This window comes from Barbatula barbatula, assembly GCF_947034865.1.
Source record: "Barbatula barbatula genome assembly, chromosome: 22".
Lineage (NCBI taxonomy): Eukaryota > Metazoa > Chordata > Actinopteri > Cypriniformes > Nemacheilidae > Barbatula > Barbatula barbatula.
In genome coordinates this window covers 10719813-10739193 of record NC_136785.1, presented here as the reverse complement: position 1 = coordinate 10739193, position 19381 = coordinate 10719813, and the positions used below count along the sequence as shown (strand labels likewise).

The window sequence follows — 19381 nt, the reverse complement described above, 5'->3', positions numbered from 1 at the left end:
GTGGACCTTGAAGTAATGCCTTCAACAGAGGTGGTACAATCCAGCAACTCACCCTCAACAGGACACTCTGTGTACTGTGTGTGTGTCCTATCATCTTTATCTTCACCGTACTCACTCAAAGAACAAAGAGCAGTATCATCTTGCAGAGTCATCCGTGATATCATCAGCCTGCTCATGGTCACCTTCATCCTTTTGTCTGATATTCTAGATTACTTTTTTGTTGATAGATTTTGTAATTTATTCTATAATGTCACTTGGAAAATGTCCTTCCATGATGTTGGTCTGAAAACCTTTAATGCAATAATACTGTAACAGCAGCATGTGGCGGAACGAGGAGCAGTTGAGATTCACAGATCAGTCCGCAGTGACAAGTGCTGAAATGTTTATGGTGTAGAGAGAATGAGATGTCCACCAGTGTGTCCAGCATCTAACTGACATTTATGATGTTTTAATCTAGGTAAAACAATAATGAAAATGAGTGGATTTAGACATGTAACAGAAAAATCCATGTCATATTCATTCTGAGATTTTATAAACAATCAATTTGAATAATATGTCCACATTATTTCTTCACAAGCACAATCTTTTAAATATTCATTTGAATCATGCATTTAACTCGAGATGGAAAGGCTTCCCATTGTTTGTGTTTGACTTAACAGTGTATGTCAAAAGACAAACTGTGTGTTCTAGAGAGACAGCTGCAGTTCTGCTGCAAGCTGTCCCACCCCAATGGAAAACCCCTCTCACCTGATCCAATACACCAATCTGGAAAAAACTTCTCTCTTTTGTTGATATTCCTGAGATGTTACATCTGGATAAAAAAAAGAATAAAAACAAGAATAAAATACAAGAATAAAAACCTTTCAAAGAATGATATCAACAGACAAGAAAACAGGCCAAGAGCCCTCTTTAAAAGTATACTAACATAGGGACTGCAAATGAGATGAATCAGACCTTATTTTTTGGCGGCTGAGGTCTGGATCCGGACATGTGGTCCAGGCCCAGTCGTGGCTAAGGTGGTGTGGCAGTCAGCAATGATAGCAGGTGCTGGTCTGGACCGATCCCTTCTGACTAACATGGCCAGTGCAGTCTCAGAAGTAGCTAAATATAGTTCCCCAGGTCCCATAATACTATCATCAGGGAGATAGGACTCAAGACCGGTAGGTACACTGTGGTAATATCAAGGCTTTAAATGGCCACAGCAAGCGGAATGGTCACGGTATGTGGCTATCATGTGGTAGAAATGAGTCCATTTGTAGAACTATAATTGAAGCATTCACAATGTAAATAGCCAAACTAATTTCGAGTAGCTCGTAGAGTTCTGTGTCAATACTAGGATGCACTAACACTTGAGGCATATGTGCATGTCCACTGAAATGGCTGCCAGCTCTTGGACTTTGTTGAATTTGACTTGACCGAGCAGGCCATGACAGCTCTGGCATTTGAGTCACTTGGTCTTGGCTGTGCATGATGATATAATGACATGATATAGTAGGCAGCATGGGTATAAGACTGCTTAGTTTCACACCAGTGATACTCCAAAAGTTTCCCTTGTGCATAGTCACACATACATCAAACTTGAGGGGATCGCCAACACTGTGGTGTTAAGTTGTGAGAAGCGGTATAGCATTACAGAGAGTTAGGAGCATTAGCATAACAGAACTTCCATATTAGCATTTCACAGTGTTACTGTGATTTTATTTATTTTAGCGCCCTTGTCATTACTCTGTGTTTATGTGCATTACAAAAAAGGCACAAGTTTTATTGTAATGGTGACATTTACAGGACTAATATTGTATGGGGGAGGGGCTCTAAAGCCCCATTGCTTGCTCATTGGGCTCATGAAACAGTGGGAAATGTATTTTGACAGAAACGGTGGTCCTTTACAGGTGCATTCACGGTGTAAATATGCTTTCCTCCTTTAGAAAAAGGCTAAAAACTTATTGATTAGGCAATGCTGCATATATAAAAAGACCCTATGCAAATTAGTAGTCTTTAGGAGTACCGGGTCCATCTGCTGGCCAAATAGAAAATCAGAACACATATTAGAAGGGGTATTTAAAAACACGCAAAATACATGGGAACGTTTTAAAATAATAAACAACAACATTGTGCATTCTCGCATTTTAATCATTCTTGGGGGGGGGGGGGGTTATGCTAAACATTTGTTTTTATAAAATGTATTTCACGAAATGTAACATTTGTGTTTTTTATGTTTTATTTCTTTTCAATTTTTTTGAATAATTGTTTGAGTGATTATTATGGTTAAACTGTGGGTATTGCAGTCACACCATGGTCAATTTGTGTTTACCAAGCTTTTACCACAAAAACCAGTTAAACTAAGTTCTAAACTTTCCTGTAGCTCAGTGGTAAGCGCATGTTAACAACGCCATGGTCGTGGTTTGGATCCCAGGGGATTGCACATACTTAGAAACAAATGTATACGATAATGCTATATAAGTCGCTTTGGATAAAAACGTCTGCCAAATGCGTAAATGTAAATGTCTAAGTTAATTAAATAAAAAAGATAAATAAAAGTCAAGGTTGTCACATTATTATTGCAACGTGTAAAAAAAGTGATTCGTTTAAAAGATAGGTTTATTAATTGAAATTATTATATGCTCACATTTCGATTTAGATAGCCCACTCATACTATGTATGTTTTATATAAAACAACCCTTACATCAAATTGACAATCTCAATCTTAGCTCAGGGAATCCACATTAGCCAAAGGTCACATGTACATTTAATGACATCTTAATATGCCCACACACATTTCAGTTCAATCCCCTATCAATGTTACAAATGTACAAAACAAACTGGTATACAATTTACATTAAAAATTAATTTTAAAGGTGCTAAGACACAGAATAATAAGAAAAAAACCTGAGAATAAACAGACATAAATAAATAAATAATCAAATCAATATTTGTTTTAAACGAGTTGGTGGTCTGGAGCAACGCTCGTGTTAAATGTGCGCGCTGCGGACTCCTCCCCGTTTCGAGCGACCACGCAGCTCCGAACAGCAACACCATTCCCAGATTTGCTCCTCTCAGGCCACTGGGGGAGCACATTACACGGGACGGCGAAACAAGTCACAGGGGTTAACTTGGATACGCATGCGGCGGTGCTTTAATAATAAAAAAGTCGCCATACCGAACACCGAAGCGTCTGTGTCGTGCACGATAAGATTTATCCATGCTATGGGACATGTTTTGAAAAGTACAAACGCGCCGAGTTGAAGGATATAACTCCAGTATGCGGCACTTTTGAAACAAAGGGGTCTGGAGCGTCGTTGTCTGATAGGTAAGACGCGCTGTTGTATGGGTTGCGATGAAAAGCGACACAATGTTAATTTGCACGTTTAGCTTTTGTTTTACGTTGAGTTCGTCGTAGTCGACATACGCTCGTTACCTGAAACTTTTCGTATAATTCGCAACTCTTGTGGATACTTTGTATCGCACTAGACTCGTGGCGTGTCGTATGGCTGGATGTGCGGCGCCGGTCACTTTAAATTCCGATTTATTCGCGTTTTTGGCGAGCGAAGTTACTTTTCGACACCTGAAGATTATTGTGAACTATAACATGCTTCTGTTAAAGTGCATCTGTTGAAAAATGAAGACGAATTCGAGATTGCAATCGTGATATACAATGACCGGCTGTGTTGTGTGGGATGAACTGCGTGAACTTTGCTGGGCGGCTCGCAATACATTACAGTTACCGCCGCAGTTTCCACCAAATGTTCACTTATGCCTTCATCTTGAGTACGGATTGAGGCATTTTTCCCCACGAAGAACCGAATAGAGCTGCTATTCCTCACACCCGCTGCGGTTAAGGTGTTTAAACGGAGTCAAAAATCGCTTATTTTCTTCCTCTCACGCTGTTGTTTTCGTTTGAAAAGGATTAGGGTCCTTTCTGGATGGGAAAGATGGAACCAGAGGGGCAGTGGTGGAAAAGCCAGCTCGCAGCGGACATCCATCAATCTCTCAGGATTAAGGTGAGTTTGCATTTTTTTATCCAAATGTCAGCATCCTGGCCTCTGCCATTAGGTTTGCTTTGGCTTGAAGCAGGTTTCACTTGTCTAGGCTAAAGTGTGAAATGTCACACTGTCCTTACAGAACATCCCCTGACGTCGGCTTTATGAAGGTTCCTGTCCAACACATTGTTTAGTGCGTGCACTCCCATTCTAAACCCAGTTTCCTGATCTGGGTCATACCAAATATCATATAGCGTTGTTGCTATTGTCAACATTAGATTAGAAAACTTTATGGTTATTGGTAAACTTTGGACAAACGGGAGACACACTAGTGTTGCTGAACTTCTGTTCCCCTGCTGAGTGAATTGCACTCATCAGACGGTGAGGTTAAGTGCATTTATTTAGTGCAGTCTGTTGGGCTTTTATTGTCTGGCCTGTTTATTGGGGCTTCTCACATCTGGTTTGGAATGTGAAGTGCTCTGTTTGTTTGTACTTGAGTTTGTCTGTTAGCTGAAGATTACACGATTTAACAGTCCTACCAGGTTTGTTCAGCAGTCTTCAAGATTTGTGTGCGGTTAAGTGACACACTATTTGTGATATGATGCTGTGTATTATTCCGACTTTTTCCTCTGAACGCATTCGTTCTGTTTGACTGACACATGCATTTTCTTTCAGCGGGTTGCTCAGACTTGCGCTGTATTTGAGGTGGTACGCTGCTGAAACAAAGTGGCATGGCTGTTGGAAGAAATATGTGGAGATGGGTGGTTCGGTGTTGGTGGAATATTTAGGCAGAACAGTCTCTTTCTCTGTTCGGCAGCATGGATTACAGTGTTCAAGTAGTTCAGAAATATTCATAATTTTGTTCATTGCGTAGAAATGTGGCTGAGGTTGACAATGCGTTTGCATTTGACTGAAGCAGGCCTGCATGTAATATTTTAAAATGATTCAAGCATAAAGTTAGTTTGTATTTACAGATGATCATTTCCTCTTTTCAATGTGATGTTCAAGTGGCAATTCCTGTTTCTATCTTTAAGCGACCCGCAAAGTAAAAACACAAAAATGTGTTACGCCTCCTCTACCTTGGTATAATTTATAGATGTTATATTTAAAGCTTTTACATTGTTGACAAACTGATCGGCCATTCAAATCCAGCAGCAGCTGTAGGCCCGTCTAAATTGCAGGCAGGCCCCACAAAAGGGCTTCTTGAGGGGGCAAATCCCAGCCCCTCACCCCACAGGGGACAGATGGTTGTGAGACATGATGGCTGGGCCTGCAAAGGAACCAGCCCTTTACTAAACAGCCACTATAAAGCAACACACTTTGCCCGTGGGACTTGTGTCTGGAAACATTTTGAGATTTTAGATGCTTGTTATGTGTGACTGAACCATTAAGGGTTTTTTGGCATCTATGATGTTGGTATTAGATTAGCATTTCAGTTAGCTTTTGTTAGACTAGTTAAGATTCTCGTAAAATTTTGTAATGGAGATATTTTTTGTAATGAAAAGAAAGTATAGTGTAGTATAATCTTATTTTATATAATCTTAGTAATAATATTGTTTGAAACGAAGAATGTTTTTCCTCTATAAGAGGAATGGTAAAAGCGTGGTATTTTGATAAAAACCATAATAATGTAGCACAGTGTTTCAGAGAACCAGTAAAAAAACTTTTTAAATGAATTGCCCTAAAACATGGTAAAAGCATTTTTGACATCATTAAATTACAAGCTAAAGCCCATTGCCTTTTTATATCCTTTTTTCATAGGAGCTCAAATTGCCAACGTACCAGGCTCACTCTCCACAGATTGGGATGCGACGGTACTTTGCCGACCTGCTGGCTGTTCTCAGCAACCGCTATCAGCTGTGTCCTACCGCACGTCACCTTGCTGTCTATCTGCTCGACCTCTTCATGGACCACTATGATGTAGCAGTGCGGCAGCTCTACGTCATCGCCCTCTCCTGCCTTCTCCTGGCCAGTAAGTTGAAGATGAGATAAATGGGTGTGCTTTTTATTTTGTGGGTTCGAGGTGCTGTTGCAGGCAGGCATGCTGCATGAACTGGTTTATTGGATGTTTGCTATCAAACCAAATTGGAATAGCAGCATCTATAACTAAACCACAGAAATATTGCGTATTAAAAGTAGGTCAAGTGATGCAACTTGTTTTTTAATGGAACCTTTGATGACAACATGATGATGATTTAAAGGTGCTTTGGAGAATCGGTTGACAGAAAGATATTATTATATACATAACTCTGTCTTCAGATGTGTATAAAGACCTTACATAATGAAGAGTTATGTTTTCATTACCTTAAAATTAGCTATTGCTTTCTACCACGGTTCCCCTTACATGGAATTCCTTGGGCAAAAAAGTTACCACATCGAAAAAATGCATTAACATCTCAAGAGATATCACAATAATACCGTTATCAGCTAATCTTTTGATATATGTCGGGTAGTAGAAATCGAATATCGTTACAACCAGTGTTGGGCAAATTACAAGAAATACAAGTGTTATTTCATAACTGTACAAATTACTCTCTCCAACAAGTATTTCATTACTTGTTACTAATTACTTTCTATATCCTATATCAATCTTGATTTAAGTGATTTCAAGGATAGACATGAAACAGCTTTTTTAATTCATTCAAACAAATGAAATAAAACTACATAAAGTAATATTATTAACTGACAAAAGTATTAAAGCAGATTTTTAAGTTAGACTTTGAATTTTGATGTCAATTCCACTACTGCACACACATATATTACACAAAGTATTTAGTTTAATTACATCATTAGTAACTGTAATTAAATTACAGAAAAAATGTGAGTTCCCTTGAAAAAGTTAAGGGATTAAAGTAATTCAATTACAGTCACTAGTTACTGGTTTCACCCAACACTGGTTACAACCCTGGGTGCATTAAATCAACTGGGAATATACGTAATGTATACATTCACATGTAATTAAATATACACTTAATTAAAATGCAAACTTAGATGAGCAAACACTTAATAATAAGCAATCCTCTTTGCATGTTTTAATTGGTTTAAAATTTCATACAAGTTTGTAGTAGTGGTTAACCACTGACACAGCTTTACATCTGATGCAGTTCATGTGACTTATAAATGCTATATTAAGAGCCTCGAAATTCTGGCACACTGAACGGAAAAAGAACGAATTTCACCACCATACGTGTTTCTGCTCACATGTGTGTAAAGGACCGCTGCAGTGACTGGCTGCTGTATTGTGCTGCATGACAGCTGTGTGCATAAGAGGCCGTGGCCTCCAGACCCCTCACTCGGTCGCCACGGCAACCTACCCAGTTCTCAAATCAGAAATATGCTTTGCTTCCCAGAGCACGGCATAGCAAGTTTTAAGCTGCCTCGCGAGCAACCCACAGTGGTTTCAGGTAGATTGTGTGAGCGTGAGCGAGATATTCCATCACGGGTATCGCCTGATGTCTCCAGCAGATTTATGGCGCAAGGAAACGAGCCTGCCTCATAATCTATCTGCGTCTGAAGTAATGTGGCAAGGCGGGTTATCAGCTGTAGCATGTCTGCTTACACATACACAGATAACAATCTGTGACTTGTTGTGCGTTGGTGCTTTGAAGGCTTTAAAATCCATAGCCTGCATCAAAGTGTCTAAACCAGTTTTTGTAAGTGATTGGTTTTATCATTTATGAGTAACATTTCTAAGTAAACCACGCATATAATAAATACAAATAAACAATGAACACCCAAATCTATATTGTGAAGCAGAGGAGCAAAATGCCAGATTTTCTTTACGTTTGTCTGTTTACTTTTCCATCAAATGTTTAAATAGCAAATCTTTCTCATTATTCGGGTCATCATTACGGATGCTCTCACTTGGGGGAGGGCTGTTTTGCTCTGACCCACAGTCGGCAGTGTTCAGGCATTAATTAATTGCTTTGGACTGAATGAATAATGGCTTTGCTCGTGTTGTTAAAATATCCCTCCCTTTCCCGATGTCATTGATTGAGGCGCTGCTGCTATTGTTGGTTTTCTCCGAGAGCCGCCAGCAGTTAACATGCATCAGACAGTGATGAACTCGAGAGCTGAGAACACGATTTCTTTTGACACATTGCGCTTTTTGATTAAAATACATTGTGCTGCGTCGATACCATTTATGGGAGAACCTATTTTAATATGCAGTCCTTGTTTTTGTCAGTCTGAATCTATGTTGAGGTTAATTGTATATTTTTATTTTCTCTTGATATCCCATTTGGTGCGATTTGTTGTGTCTGTAAAAGCCAGACGTGACCCTGTATTTAACTCGAGGGGTGATCACCTCAAACGCAGAGTCAGCAGAAATCCCACTGCGCCAAAACCTCGGAGAAGGCCTTGCTATTAGATTATTGAGAATTGCGGGCGTAAATTGGATGAATCAAGACTTTTAGATGTCATTTTTATATCACACATTTTGGGCAGTACGATGGCTAAATGCAGTTTGTGGGACGTGCATGGATGATCCCTTAAGCTTCATGGTATCACCGCCCCCTTCACTCATTATTTTAACTTTGTAGGAGGAGAAGGTGAGACATCAGTCTCATTTCCTCTCCTAAGTCTGGCTGAAGGGTGTTTGTTATGGTAACCAGTGTAAAGCAGGCGTAAAAGCACAATGCATGTCGCCAAACCTGTTTTCCTTCATAGATCATCATCACTATCAGTATGTGATTAAAATGTGTCTTCTTTAAAGACAACATGACCTGGTGAAACCCTAATTCCAAGGTGTTTTTTTGTGTGTAATAACATATGTCTCCTATTACTAATGGAGCGGCAGCTCACCTTTTTTATGAAAACAGTCTTGAGTAGCATGTCAAATGCAGGGCGGCCTGTCCCTTCCTCAAAGAGAAGAGGGAGGGGTGGGGAGCCGAGGGCCCTGGCGGGGCATGTTTGAACTGAAACACTCAGCGGGGTTCCTGATATTCAGATTAGTGTGACAGATGCCCCCCCTGAGGTTTGATGCTGATGAAAAAAATGTGTATACCACGGATAATTAAGAAGAGACATTATGCGTTGGCTTTTAGCGTCGGCCATTGCTGACACGAGGTAGAGCAGATTTCCTGCACCGTTGCTGCTAAATCTACAGCGTTATGACAAATCACATTAAGTGGTTTCAGTTGGCAGTTGGAATGTGATGACTATGTTAAACAAAAAGAATTATAAAAAATGTATAGGAATAAAAATATTGCTGAATGTTTGTATGTTAATCTGATGATTGATTGAATTATATTTTAATTGATTTAAAAATAAAAATGTCATTACCTCATAAGATGGAAAAACACTGTAAAGTGACTGTAAAGTTTTGAATGGGAGTGCATGTCATTGCTATTACTTATATATGTGAAGTTATTTGTGTCTTGTTGTATTGCTGATTAATCGTTAATCGATACATTAATGTGCAATCATTTTAATAATCGATTAATATATTTTTGAAAATGTTCATTCTTTGTTGAGTATGTTGAGCGCGATAAAAATGCTATTGAACGCTTTCCTTTTTTTGCTGCAGAACACAAAAGATATTTTGATTTTTTTTTAACAGGACCCTATTCACTTGCATTGTTTTTGTGTCCATACAATAGAAGTGAGTGGGGGCCAGTGCTGTTTGGTTACTAACTTTCTTGAAAATATCTTCTTTTGTGTTCTGCAGACAAAGATAGTCAAACAGGTTTGAAATGACAAGAGGGTGAGCAAATGATGACTGAATGTTCATTTTTGGGTGAACTATAACTTTAAACTGCTGCATGTTGAATCATAATAGGATGGTATGCGAGTAGTAATGAAGGTGTGACGTTTTATTATAGGGGCTCTTTTTTGACCAATACCGTTGTACTTTCATGGTATTTTTGAGAAATTCCATAGAAAACATCGTTTGCAGTACCGTTTTACCAAAACGGCTGCATACCAGTATACATAAAAGTAAAATGGGTTTAGACTGTAATTCCATCACTGTACCACAGTAATTTTTTGAAAGTCTCCTCCACACCGACCGCTGATCTAAGGGGGTGGCGGGGCCGTGGGTGCTCAAGCATGCGTCGCAGATGTCAGAGGTTATGGGGCCCTTATTGTTGAAGCATTGGACTGCGGGGGAAACCGATACTAGGGAGCCTTGGACTTTACAGAAAATATATTAACACCTAGAACAGGAGAGACAGGAAGGCAATTGGGGAGGAGAACAAAGGAATTCAGCAAAGAATAGAGCACCTGTGTTCTCTCATTACGAGAATTCACAAAATACATCACCTTCATGATGTCAGCACAAATCCTTTTAAAGTAATTGAAGAATGTGAGGAAAGCACAGAAATGCAGTGCTCTCAGGTCAAGAATGTCTTGGATCTTTGGGATAGCTGATAATGGAGTTTCTTTACGAAGATAAAAGAAAAGCCGTAATGTTACTGCTACGATCATGATGGGTCAAGAATTTGTGCTGGGGTGATGTATTTCGAAAGAGAGATTATGTTTAAAGTCCCATTTGTAAAATGTACTCATCTCTGCACAGGTAAATTTGAGGAAAAGGAGGACCGTGTGCCCAAACTGGAGCAGCTGAACACGTTGGGCTTCATGTGCAGTCTGAACCTTACTCTCAACAAGCGTGACCTCATCAAGATGGAGCTCCTGCTGCTCGAGACGTTCGGATGGAATCTGTGCATGCCCACACCCGCCCACTTTATTGATTACTACCTCCACGCAGCTGTCCAGGAGGGCGACCTGCACAACGGCTGGCCTCTCTCCTCCCTGTCCAAGACCAAAGCCTTCATGGACAAATACACACACTACTTCCTAGAGGTCTCATTACAAGGTAGTGTGACGCCATTCTTGTGCTATCAATTTAGGTGCATTCCTTACACTTTCACATCAAGCTAAAAAGACCAGAATTGAATTTAGAAGATTGTCAATTCATATACGTTGTAAAATAGTGATTTATTTAACCGATAGTTGAAATCAGTTTCACATTCAGATCTGCCGTGAAATAGCTGATATATGCAGACCTTTGACCGCACTTTAATTGGATTCTGAAAATGAAAGTGCAAATTACATGTTCGTGGAATAAACTTTTATGATGTTGCTAGGCAACCGTGAACAGACCAAAGTGAGGCTAATGAACTATATTACGTGGTTGAATAATTAAATCTGGTTATTAATGTTAGTGATAAATGTAATTTATTAATCGGCTTGCCGTGATCGTAACAATGTCAGTGTAATGTATGTTGGTTTCCAGTGTTTTTGTATATTTTGCAGCTGATAAAGTTATGGGGTGGTCATGTACGTGTCTTTTTCTTAGATCACGCGTTTCTAAGCTTCAGGCCGTCTCAGGTGGCGGCTGCCTGCATAGCTGCATCCAGAATCTGCCTGCAGATCTCACCCAGCTGGACCACTGTTCTCCACCTGCTCACGGGTTACTCCTGGGATCATCTGACGCAGTGCATCCAGCTCATGTTACTGTAAGAGCTAACCACAGTATATATCTGGGGGGGTGTTTAATAGTTTTGCCCTAAAATTTGTCGTTGTTTGTCATGTCAAGCTTGTTTAACAGTCTCTCTACTGTGGTACACAAATGCAGATATTATTAGGTGCAGTGATGGGGCAGTTTACATGACATTTTCAATTGAAATGGAAAACTTTAGTTTTTGAAAACAACATTATTGTGGTAATTTGTCCTTTTAACTGTGAAAAACTTTGTCATGCAGGTGCGTATTACATGTTCAGTTAATAGGCGTGCGCAAGTATACTTAAAACAAAATTGGCGGCCTACAGGACTGTGTGTTTGTGCTGTTCAACATACAGCTGTGGAATTTTTTTTTTTTGACGTTTTCAAAGACCCTTTTTTATAAATAATTTCAGACATCAAAAAGTTCATATTCACTTTTAAGCAATGTAACAGCAATATTTGTACATGCATAGTAAAGGTAAAAAATATTTTTGTATGCAATAATGTTGATCAGCAACTACAGGATTAGCAAACATAAAACAGCGTTTTTGTACATTTATTCACAGATCTGTATGAACACAAATCGTCTACAATGTTGTCGTGTGCATGTAGCAGTTTTAAAAAACGCAAATGAAAGACGTATGTTTTTTATTACATTGTTGTCATGTAAACCTACCCTTTTCCTCAGTCACCATTCCCTTTCTTTGTATGAAAATTAAACATATTTTGGAGTGTGCAGTCTCTTTAAATGAGCATTTCATTGTCAAGCTCATAGTCTTTTGTTTTCCATTTTTCAGTGCTCATGACAACGACGTGAAAGAGGCCAACAAATCCAAATCGTCCCCCTCCTCCAGCCAAAGCCTCCAACCCCAAGCTCTCGTCCCCCCAAGCCCCATCACCCCCTCTCTACAGAGGCAGCCCACCGGCACCTCCCAGCAGCTGCTCCTCCAGGCCAGCAGCTACCCGCAGCACTCGCCGGCATTATCCCAGCTGCACATGCTGGCAGACTGCCAGGCCCTGGGACCCGTGGGCTCCCGGGAATACCTGCAGCCCCACCAAGCCAGCCTTCTTTCGGCGTCAATGCCGGCCAGCTCATTCGCTTCATTCCCCAGCTTGGCGACCGGGCTGCGTGGGTTGCCCCTCCAAGGTCCCATCTCCATGCAGGTGAGCATGGGACCCGAGCGCCACTGCCTCGGTCTGACTTATGGGAGCGGTTACCTGAGCTCCCACCACACGTTCACAGCCGGATGCTTTGACAGGTGACGCCAGGAGAGGGAGGACAAACTCAACCTGGGGCTGCCGCCGTCCTCCGCCCTCTCTGCCTCCTCTGGCCCCGAGGGGCTCCATCTTAGCCGCAGACGAAGACTTCCCAAACAGAAGACCAACAGTCGAGTGGATCCCTCAGAGGTTATAGTATTAACTTAAACGGCCCTTTCTTCACGTGGGACCTTTAAACTGTTTTTAAAGCTTTTGGACGCTTCCTTTTTTATGAACCGAGGCTGTCCATTTTGTCTGCCAGTGACTGAACTGACTGAATTCTGGCGCTTTTTTAATGCCCAGCCTTAAGAAGAGAAATCGCAGAGATTCCGTTACACCAGCGTTTTTCACATGAGTCCTTGAACATTCACACTGGATGTACTGTATGGATGCTGCTGCCTTTTGTATGAACTGATGGCTTTATGACTAAGAATTTTGTGTCCCTTCTGGTCATGTTTACAGCGACATGCCTCACATCAGGGATGTACAGAAAATGAATACGTACACACAATACCATTGACACAGCTTATGTTTGTACGAAGTAGCTTCTCCTTTGTATTTCTCCATGAATTTGTTTTGAAAGTGAAACGGTCCGTCGACAAGGTTGATGTTATGCTAAGGTTCCAGGGTTTTTTCTTTAAGGCAGATGAAGGGAGGCCCCTCAGGGGACGGAGGCATATGTCCTACCCTCTCTCCCGAGCTAGAGGAAACCACGCTTTACTAGTTCCCCCCTGAGGGAAATAGCCATGATCACCCTGCAGTTCTGCAATGAAAGCCATTTCGTTGTATTATACCTCGAACCACCAGACACTGTTGCTTGGAAAGATTACCTCACATTACTGCTCTTACACTGTCATTCACATTTACCTCCGAGGTCATGTGAGTTAACAGGTTCAAGAAAAGATCCTCTGATGTGTTATATCATCACCTTTGGAACAACTTCATTTTTGTCTGTTTCTATACACTTAGATTTTTTAGCGGGGTCAAACGGGATTTTTTCTTGAAAAGCAGACTGCAATACTTGGTCCAAAATATGTTCCTATTATTCTGAACTTAAAATATGATTAACCAAAATTCATTTGTTATTTGTTTGTTCATGAGGTTTTTAGGCGACACAATGAATTATTTTATCTTAACTGGCCTTAAGACCAAAGCGTCTGCTTGACGTCCTGCTGAATGAGAAGCTTTTTCAACCACTTTACTGGACTTTGGATCAAATCTTTCTCCAATAGTCCTGAACATTGAACTACCTCAATATATTGCCGTTTACTTGCTGATTCTGCAGGGCTCGCTCTTTTTGCTTGAAACATTTTGTGATCGGTCGGAACATTCATTACTTTGTATTTTCCCAAACCTTAGTTTAATTAGTTTAAAACCTCTTTGTTTTGTATTGAAGTCTCATGTTTTGTTTTTGTATAGGTAGAAAACTGTGTTCACTGTAACAGACACGCACTGTTTTATATTTCAACTCATTTTTTTGTGAAGCCTCTGTGTGTGCAATATGTAATCATTAGGACTTTTAGACTTCATTTTGCTTTTCTACCACTACTTTTTTACGATGTAGAATTAGTTGTTTTTATTTGTTTTGATGCCCTATTACTGCTGATCGGCAGTGATTTATTTTTCTACAGAGAAAATGTTGCACATTGCAACCAGTGTCTCCTTAATCTCTGGACATTTGTAGTACACTAGAGATATGAATAATTCTACTCATTCGACGATCTAACGGTTTTATTTTAAAACCTGTATGTTGGGTCGGGGGATAACGGGTGTAATTTGGATGAAAACCCCAGAAATAAAAGGAAAGAGCATTAAATGTTGTTTTTCATGTTTTGTCATTTGAATAGATGCTGTGAATTTGCATAGCTCAAGGCGAGTTGTTTCACATGAATGTCTGGACTCATTGCACATGAAAAGGTTTTCGGCGGTGTTGCTGGGAAAAAGGGGGGGTCGGGTTCGTTTGGCCACGCCCTCCAATGTTGCTGCCCTCCCCCTTTCCTGCCCACACGTCACGTGCTGGATCGAAGACAATGGAGAGATTCCTGCCTCACATGGTGGCTCTTCCTGTCACTAAACACCACCAAACAAATAAAACGCATCCAACTGAGCACCCGTGATCTTTTCAGAGATAAAAGCATTTGAGCTCAAAGGACTGCTGACAATAGCTACAGTTAAGGTGATGCTATGGCTAAATATTGAGTTTGTTGGTATTTTGCTAATATTTTTCATCTGTGGACAAGATCAAGAAGATAAAATTGGGTAGAGGAGGGCTCATTGAGTGCAGCGTACTGAGTCAAGGACAAACCATGTCCTTCGGTGCAGAGGAACCAAATGCATGTCCATTTAAAATTTTGACCAAGGATTTAAATAATGAAGTGGTTTTTTATGGACTTGCAAAGCATTCAGTTTATTATTTGAAAAATTTGGTTCATAAGTGACTTTTTATACGCCATGAAGATCTTTTTTTAAAACTGATTAATAGTCTATAGGGTGGTGCTTATTTTACCGTTGTCAGATTAAGGGATTTTGGCGAGTCCCCTCTTATCTGTGTAATTAAGGAGATTGGGTGGATAGTAGACAGAGGGCCCTCCCTTTGTGCTGGAGCCTGGTGGGTGGGGGGCACATGTCTGAGTTGGTGTGATGATGAAGAGACACAGATTGAATGGAGGGGGTTGATAGTTGGCAAAGGGGCAGTTGGGTAATGGATCATTTTCACAACCTTTGTTTGCAAAGCAGGGAAGGGGGAGGGGCCGGCACCTTTTTTCTTAATTATCAGGGGGCATATAGACACTAAAGCGAACCCCTTGCATTGTTTTACTGACAAAAAAACATTAACTCCTTTGTTCAATGATTACATTTTCAAGAGGATGTGTATATGGAGAGGGTATATGGTGAGATATAAGATTCACTTTAGTTACAAATGAAACATTCTGCTGCGCTTATAGCTTTAGGGCTTTTATTCATTATTTAATTTTGTCTTTTATTTAATTGTATCTTTAAAAGGTTACCTTGAAAATCACCCCACCCCCCTTTTTGTAGTCATTAGTGTTGCTCATTATGCATTAAAAATTGAATCCTAATGTCTTTGTTACAGAGTTGCCAGGGGCTGAACATGTGGGATTTAGGGTTGACTGCCCTCCAGTGGTTGCCATAACATTTTAAAATCATTTCATTTGATTCAATTCAATTTAAAAGTGGCTTTATTTGATATATTTAATGCGCCTTATGTGTATTAATGAGGAAGAGATACAGAAACATCTTTAGATATACACTTTATTCAAGTAAGCTGAAGGTCAAAGGGTTGTACATAGCAGAACCATGTCATGTATTTTAACAATGCAGTTAGATTTTCTTGCTTGTACGAACATAAACGACTGGACCCTTAACGCTGGTAGCTGTGGAGGTCTGCAAAAACAAGAATGTGAAGAATAAGATAATACAGTTTTCCCTGTACATTTCAGAATGTCATGTATTGTGTTTTACTCACCTCAACCAGCTTTCCACCACTGACCTCGGATGTGTGTTGGTACTTGGGGAACTCTATGGACAGCTTGCCCCCGTCCATGTTGACGGTCCCCTGATTGAATCATGCAAGTATGAGTGATCATAGATTCATAAAATGAACATCAAATGTTCAAAATCACAATGCTGTACAAATTTAGTTATGATTTTAAAGTTTGCCAAGAGATTGCATCGATGAAAGATAAGCGTAGATTAAATGCATTCAATAGGATCCATAATAATGAATGGAATATTCAGTAAGTGGCGTGCAGTGTGTTTTTTTAAAGAGCTGTACCTTGAATTTTTTCCCTCCAACTGTCTCCATGTCACTCTCTTTGCCAATGATGAATTTATTGTTTACGGTGTGGTTGTTTGGATAGTACTGGATCCATGTAAAGTCATCTCCGTTCTGGATGATCTCTGTCACAAGCTTAAAGTCACGTCCTTTTGTCATGACATCATCAGGGATACCTGAGGTATAGATGACGTAATTTAGAAAAGCTCAGCCTTTATTGTGAAATATTGACCTTTACCTTGTACAGTCCACGAACAGTTCTGGCAACAATTACATGATTTTTTTCGGTTCACATCTGTCAACATTAGGCTCAGAAATGACAAGTTAAGACCGACTATTGTGGATTTTCTAGTGCACACCAGCATTAAAAATGCAACACATGCTGGTCTTTTCACCAGGGTACTGAAGTGTTCATTCCGGTCTGGAGAATCATCCCATAATGATTGGATTTATACCACCTGAGTTCAAAGTGATAGTTTAACCAAAAATGAAAATCCAGTTTTCATTTACTCACACAAAAGATGATGTTTTTAAGAATAACAACGGCGTTTCCCATTGACCTGCATTTGTTTTGTGTTCATACAATAGAAGTCAATGGTTTCCACCATTGTTTGGTTTCCAAGGTTCTTCAAAATATTGTCTTTTGTGTTCTGCAGTTTGAAATAACATGAGGGTGAGTAAATGATGACAGAATTTTCATTTTTGGCTGAGCTATCCCTGTAACCACTAGGTTTCCATCACCAACTATAAAGTAACTCTGTAGTTTTTTGAAGACAAGAGGCTTACCAACTAGTTTGCAAAATTCCTCATATCCATCCTGAGACTCAGTTTCCCACTTGCCAGAGAAAGCCATGGTTTGTGTGTTGAGTGTTGAGTAGAGAGAAAAAAGCAAACCAGGAGTTCAGCTTGGAGAAAGGTACTGATGGTGGAAGTTGTCTGTGCTTATATACACCCTCTCTGCCTCTTTTGCATGACTTTATGGGCACATCATATCTGTGCCATAAAAGTTTATGGCAGCATCACAAAAGAGCGTGTCATCAAGTGGATGACCGTGCGGTCGATTACCTTAGTATAACTGATGTACCATTCATGTGCAATGAAAAGAAATGAGTGACACATTTTTGTATTTATATAAATAAATCATGTCGTGCAAAAAAAATCAGATGTGATTGTACAGTGTGACATGACATTACAAATATTAAAAGTAATACTAAGTGTCACTGGGATGGTACCTTTTAGAAAGGTGCCAATATGTACCATTACATATAGATATGTGCATTTAGTACCAATATGTTCCTTATGATAATGATATTCTCACGATGAATGATATTATATATTGGAAAAAATAAATAATAATGCTACCAGTCAAATTCATCAAAAATTTTTATATTGGGACATCCCTAATTCAGACTTTTTTAAGACATTACGAATATTTCCTTCCATTATGCCTGATTATCTCTTGTAATAAACCAGCTCTAAAAATGTAGGCCTACAGCATTCTGCACCTGCATGTGGTCAACTGAAACTTGGCAGTACACAAGACTTAGAACAGAAAGCTCTTTACTTCAGGCCGCACACAGGATGATCTTTCTGATCTTGCAAACTATATGTTCATTAAATAGTTTAACCTAGAATAGAAACAAAAAACTGCGATCAAGAAATTAGCTTTGTCCTCTACAGTGAATATCAAATCCTCTTATCTGTCCCACAGGCCGTTGCCCTTCAGCACATGACCCCCTGTAAGTTTCTCATAGAATAGAGCTTTCATTGCATCATCTCTTCACAGCCATTCCAGTTAAACAGGGAGAGCGAATAATGTCTTACATTTTCATTGTTGTTGTTGATATGTATAGATACATTTCAGCTTCAAAGATCTCAAGCCCTGCACCACGATGAACTAAAAAGAGATAAAAGCTGAATGAGAACAGGATGAGCGGCCTCCTACGGACAGAGCTAGCTGCAAGGTCTGACCTCTGAAAGCCTACATTTAGGGAACAGAGAACAGAACAAAAAAATCGGGATTGAAAAATGTATTTGTAAAAGTAAAAGGCTATTGAGGAGGAGATATTGTTATTAAAAAGAAGTATGACAGGGTCAAACGTTGTGAGGAGCACTCGCTTTATTCTTGCTCTCTAAATATTGGTGCAATGAAAAAATATATTACCACATTTGAAATTATCATCCGCAATAAAACGGTGTCACAACAGTATTGTCCATAGTTGTGATAATGAAAACCATGCTTAAAGATATTGTGTTAATTCTACACATATGATAAAACCATATATAATTTAGCACCCAAGTTTTCCTTTAAGAGTCATAATGGTTACAAACTCTCTCTTTCACTCATATTTTGAGTTTATTTGCCCAAAAACACAAAATAAACTAAATTTAATATGAATTTGAATAACATATTTATTCCTTTACAGTTCAGAATATTTATTTCTTTAAAAACACTTTTAATAGATATCACGATATCATCGCTTATGTGAAATATTTATAGAATAACCGTGTAGTATAAACTGATTTTGTGACAGTCCAAATTTAAGATTTCTTTGTATTTGATTACACTCTTAGTTGAATGGAGAAGTAAACTTGCAGGCTGGTAACCTCTTACATACTGAATAAGCTCGGTTGTGATGTCATAGCTCTAAAAAGAGCATATACTACCACTAACAGTATATGGTACAATTGTGGTACGATCATTAAACTGTGTCCTTCACAATAGACACCAGGAAAAAACGAGTTCAATGAGTGTAGACCAGAGTGAAACATCAACTTTTACAATACTGTATACTCTTAAAAGTGTAAATTATGTCATCATTTACTCACCCCCTTGTCATTTCAAGCCTGTATGCCTTTATTTATTCTGTAGACCTGTATCTTCAAATATTTTGTGTTCTGCAG

At 39.5% G+C, this 19381-nt stretch overlaps 2 protein-coding genes across 3 annotated transcripts; one reads left to right on the top strand and one right to left on the bottom strand.

Moving 5' to 3' along the window:
- Window positions 1–2966: 2966 nt before the first annotated feature.
- ccnjl (cyclin J-like) lies at window positions 2967–14787 on the top strand. Of its 2 annotated transcripts, XM_079487494.1 has the most exons (7): window positions 2967–3307; window positions 3903–3998; window positions 5739–5949; window positions 10495–10794; window positions 11278–11437; window positions 12222–12588; window positions 12684–14497. In XM_079487494.1, exons 2-7 carry the CDS (start codon window positions 3921–3923, stop codon window positions 12774–12776), a joined length of 1209 nt encoding a protein of 402 aa, XP_079343620.1. In that variant the 5' UTR covers window positions 2967–3307; window positions 3903–3920; the 3' UTR covers window positions 12777–14497. The 2 variants fall into 2 exon arrangements, with proteins under 2 accessions (XP_079343620.1, XP_079343619.1); XM_079487493.1 differs by having other exon boundaries at window positions 2999–3307; window positions 12222–14787.
- Window positions 14788–15936: 1149 nt separating this feature from the next.
- fabp6 (fatty acid binding protein 6, ileal (gastrotropin)) lies at window positions 15937–17395 on the bottom strand. The gene is made up of 4 exons (XM_079486029.1): window positions 17264–17395; window positions 16478–16653; window positions 16169–16258; window positions 15937–16086 (listed from the first exon to the last, which is right to left on the bottom strand). Exons 1-4 carry the CDS (start codon window positions 17328–17330, stop codon window positions 16024–16026), a joined length of 396 nt encoding a protein of 131 aa, XP_079342155.1. The 5' UTR covers window positions 17331–17395; the 3' UTR covers window positions 15937–16023.
- Between the last annotated feature and the right edge of the window lie 1986 nt (window positions 17396–19381).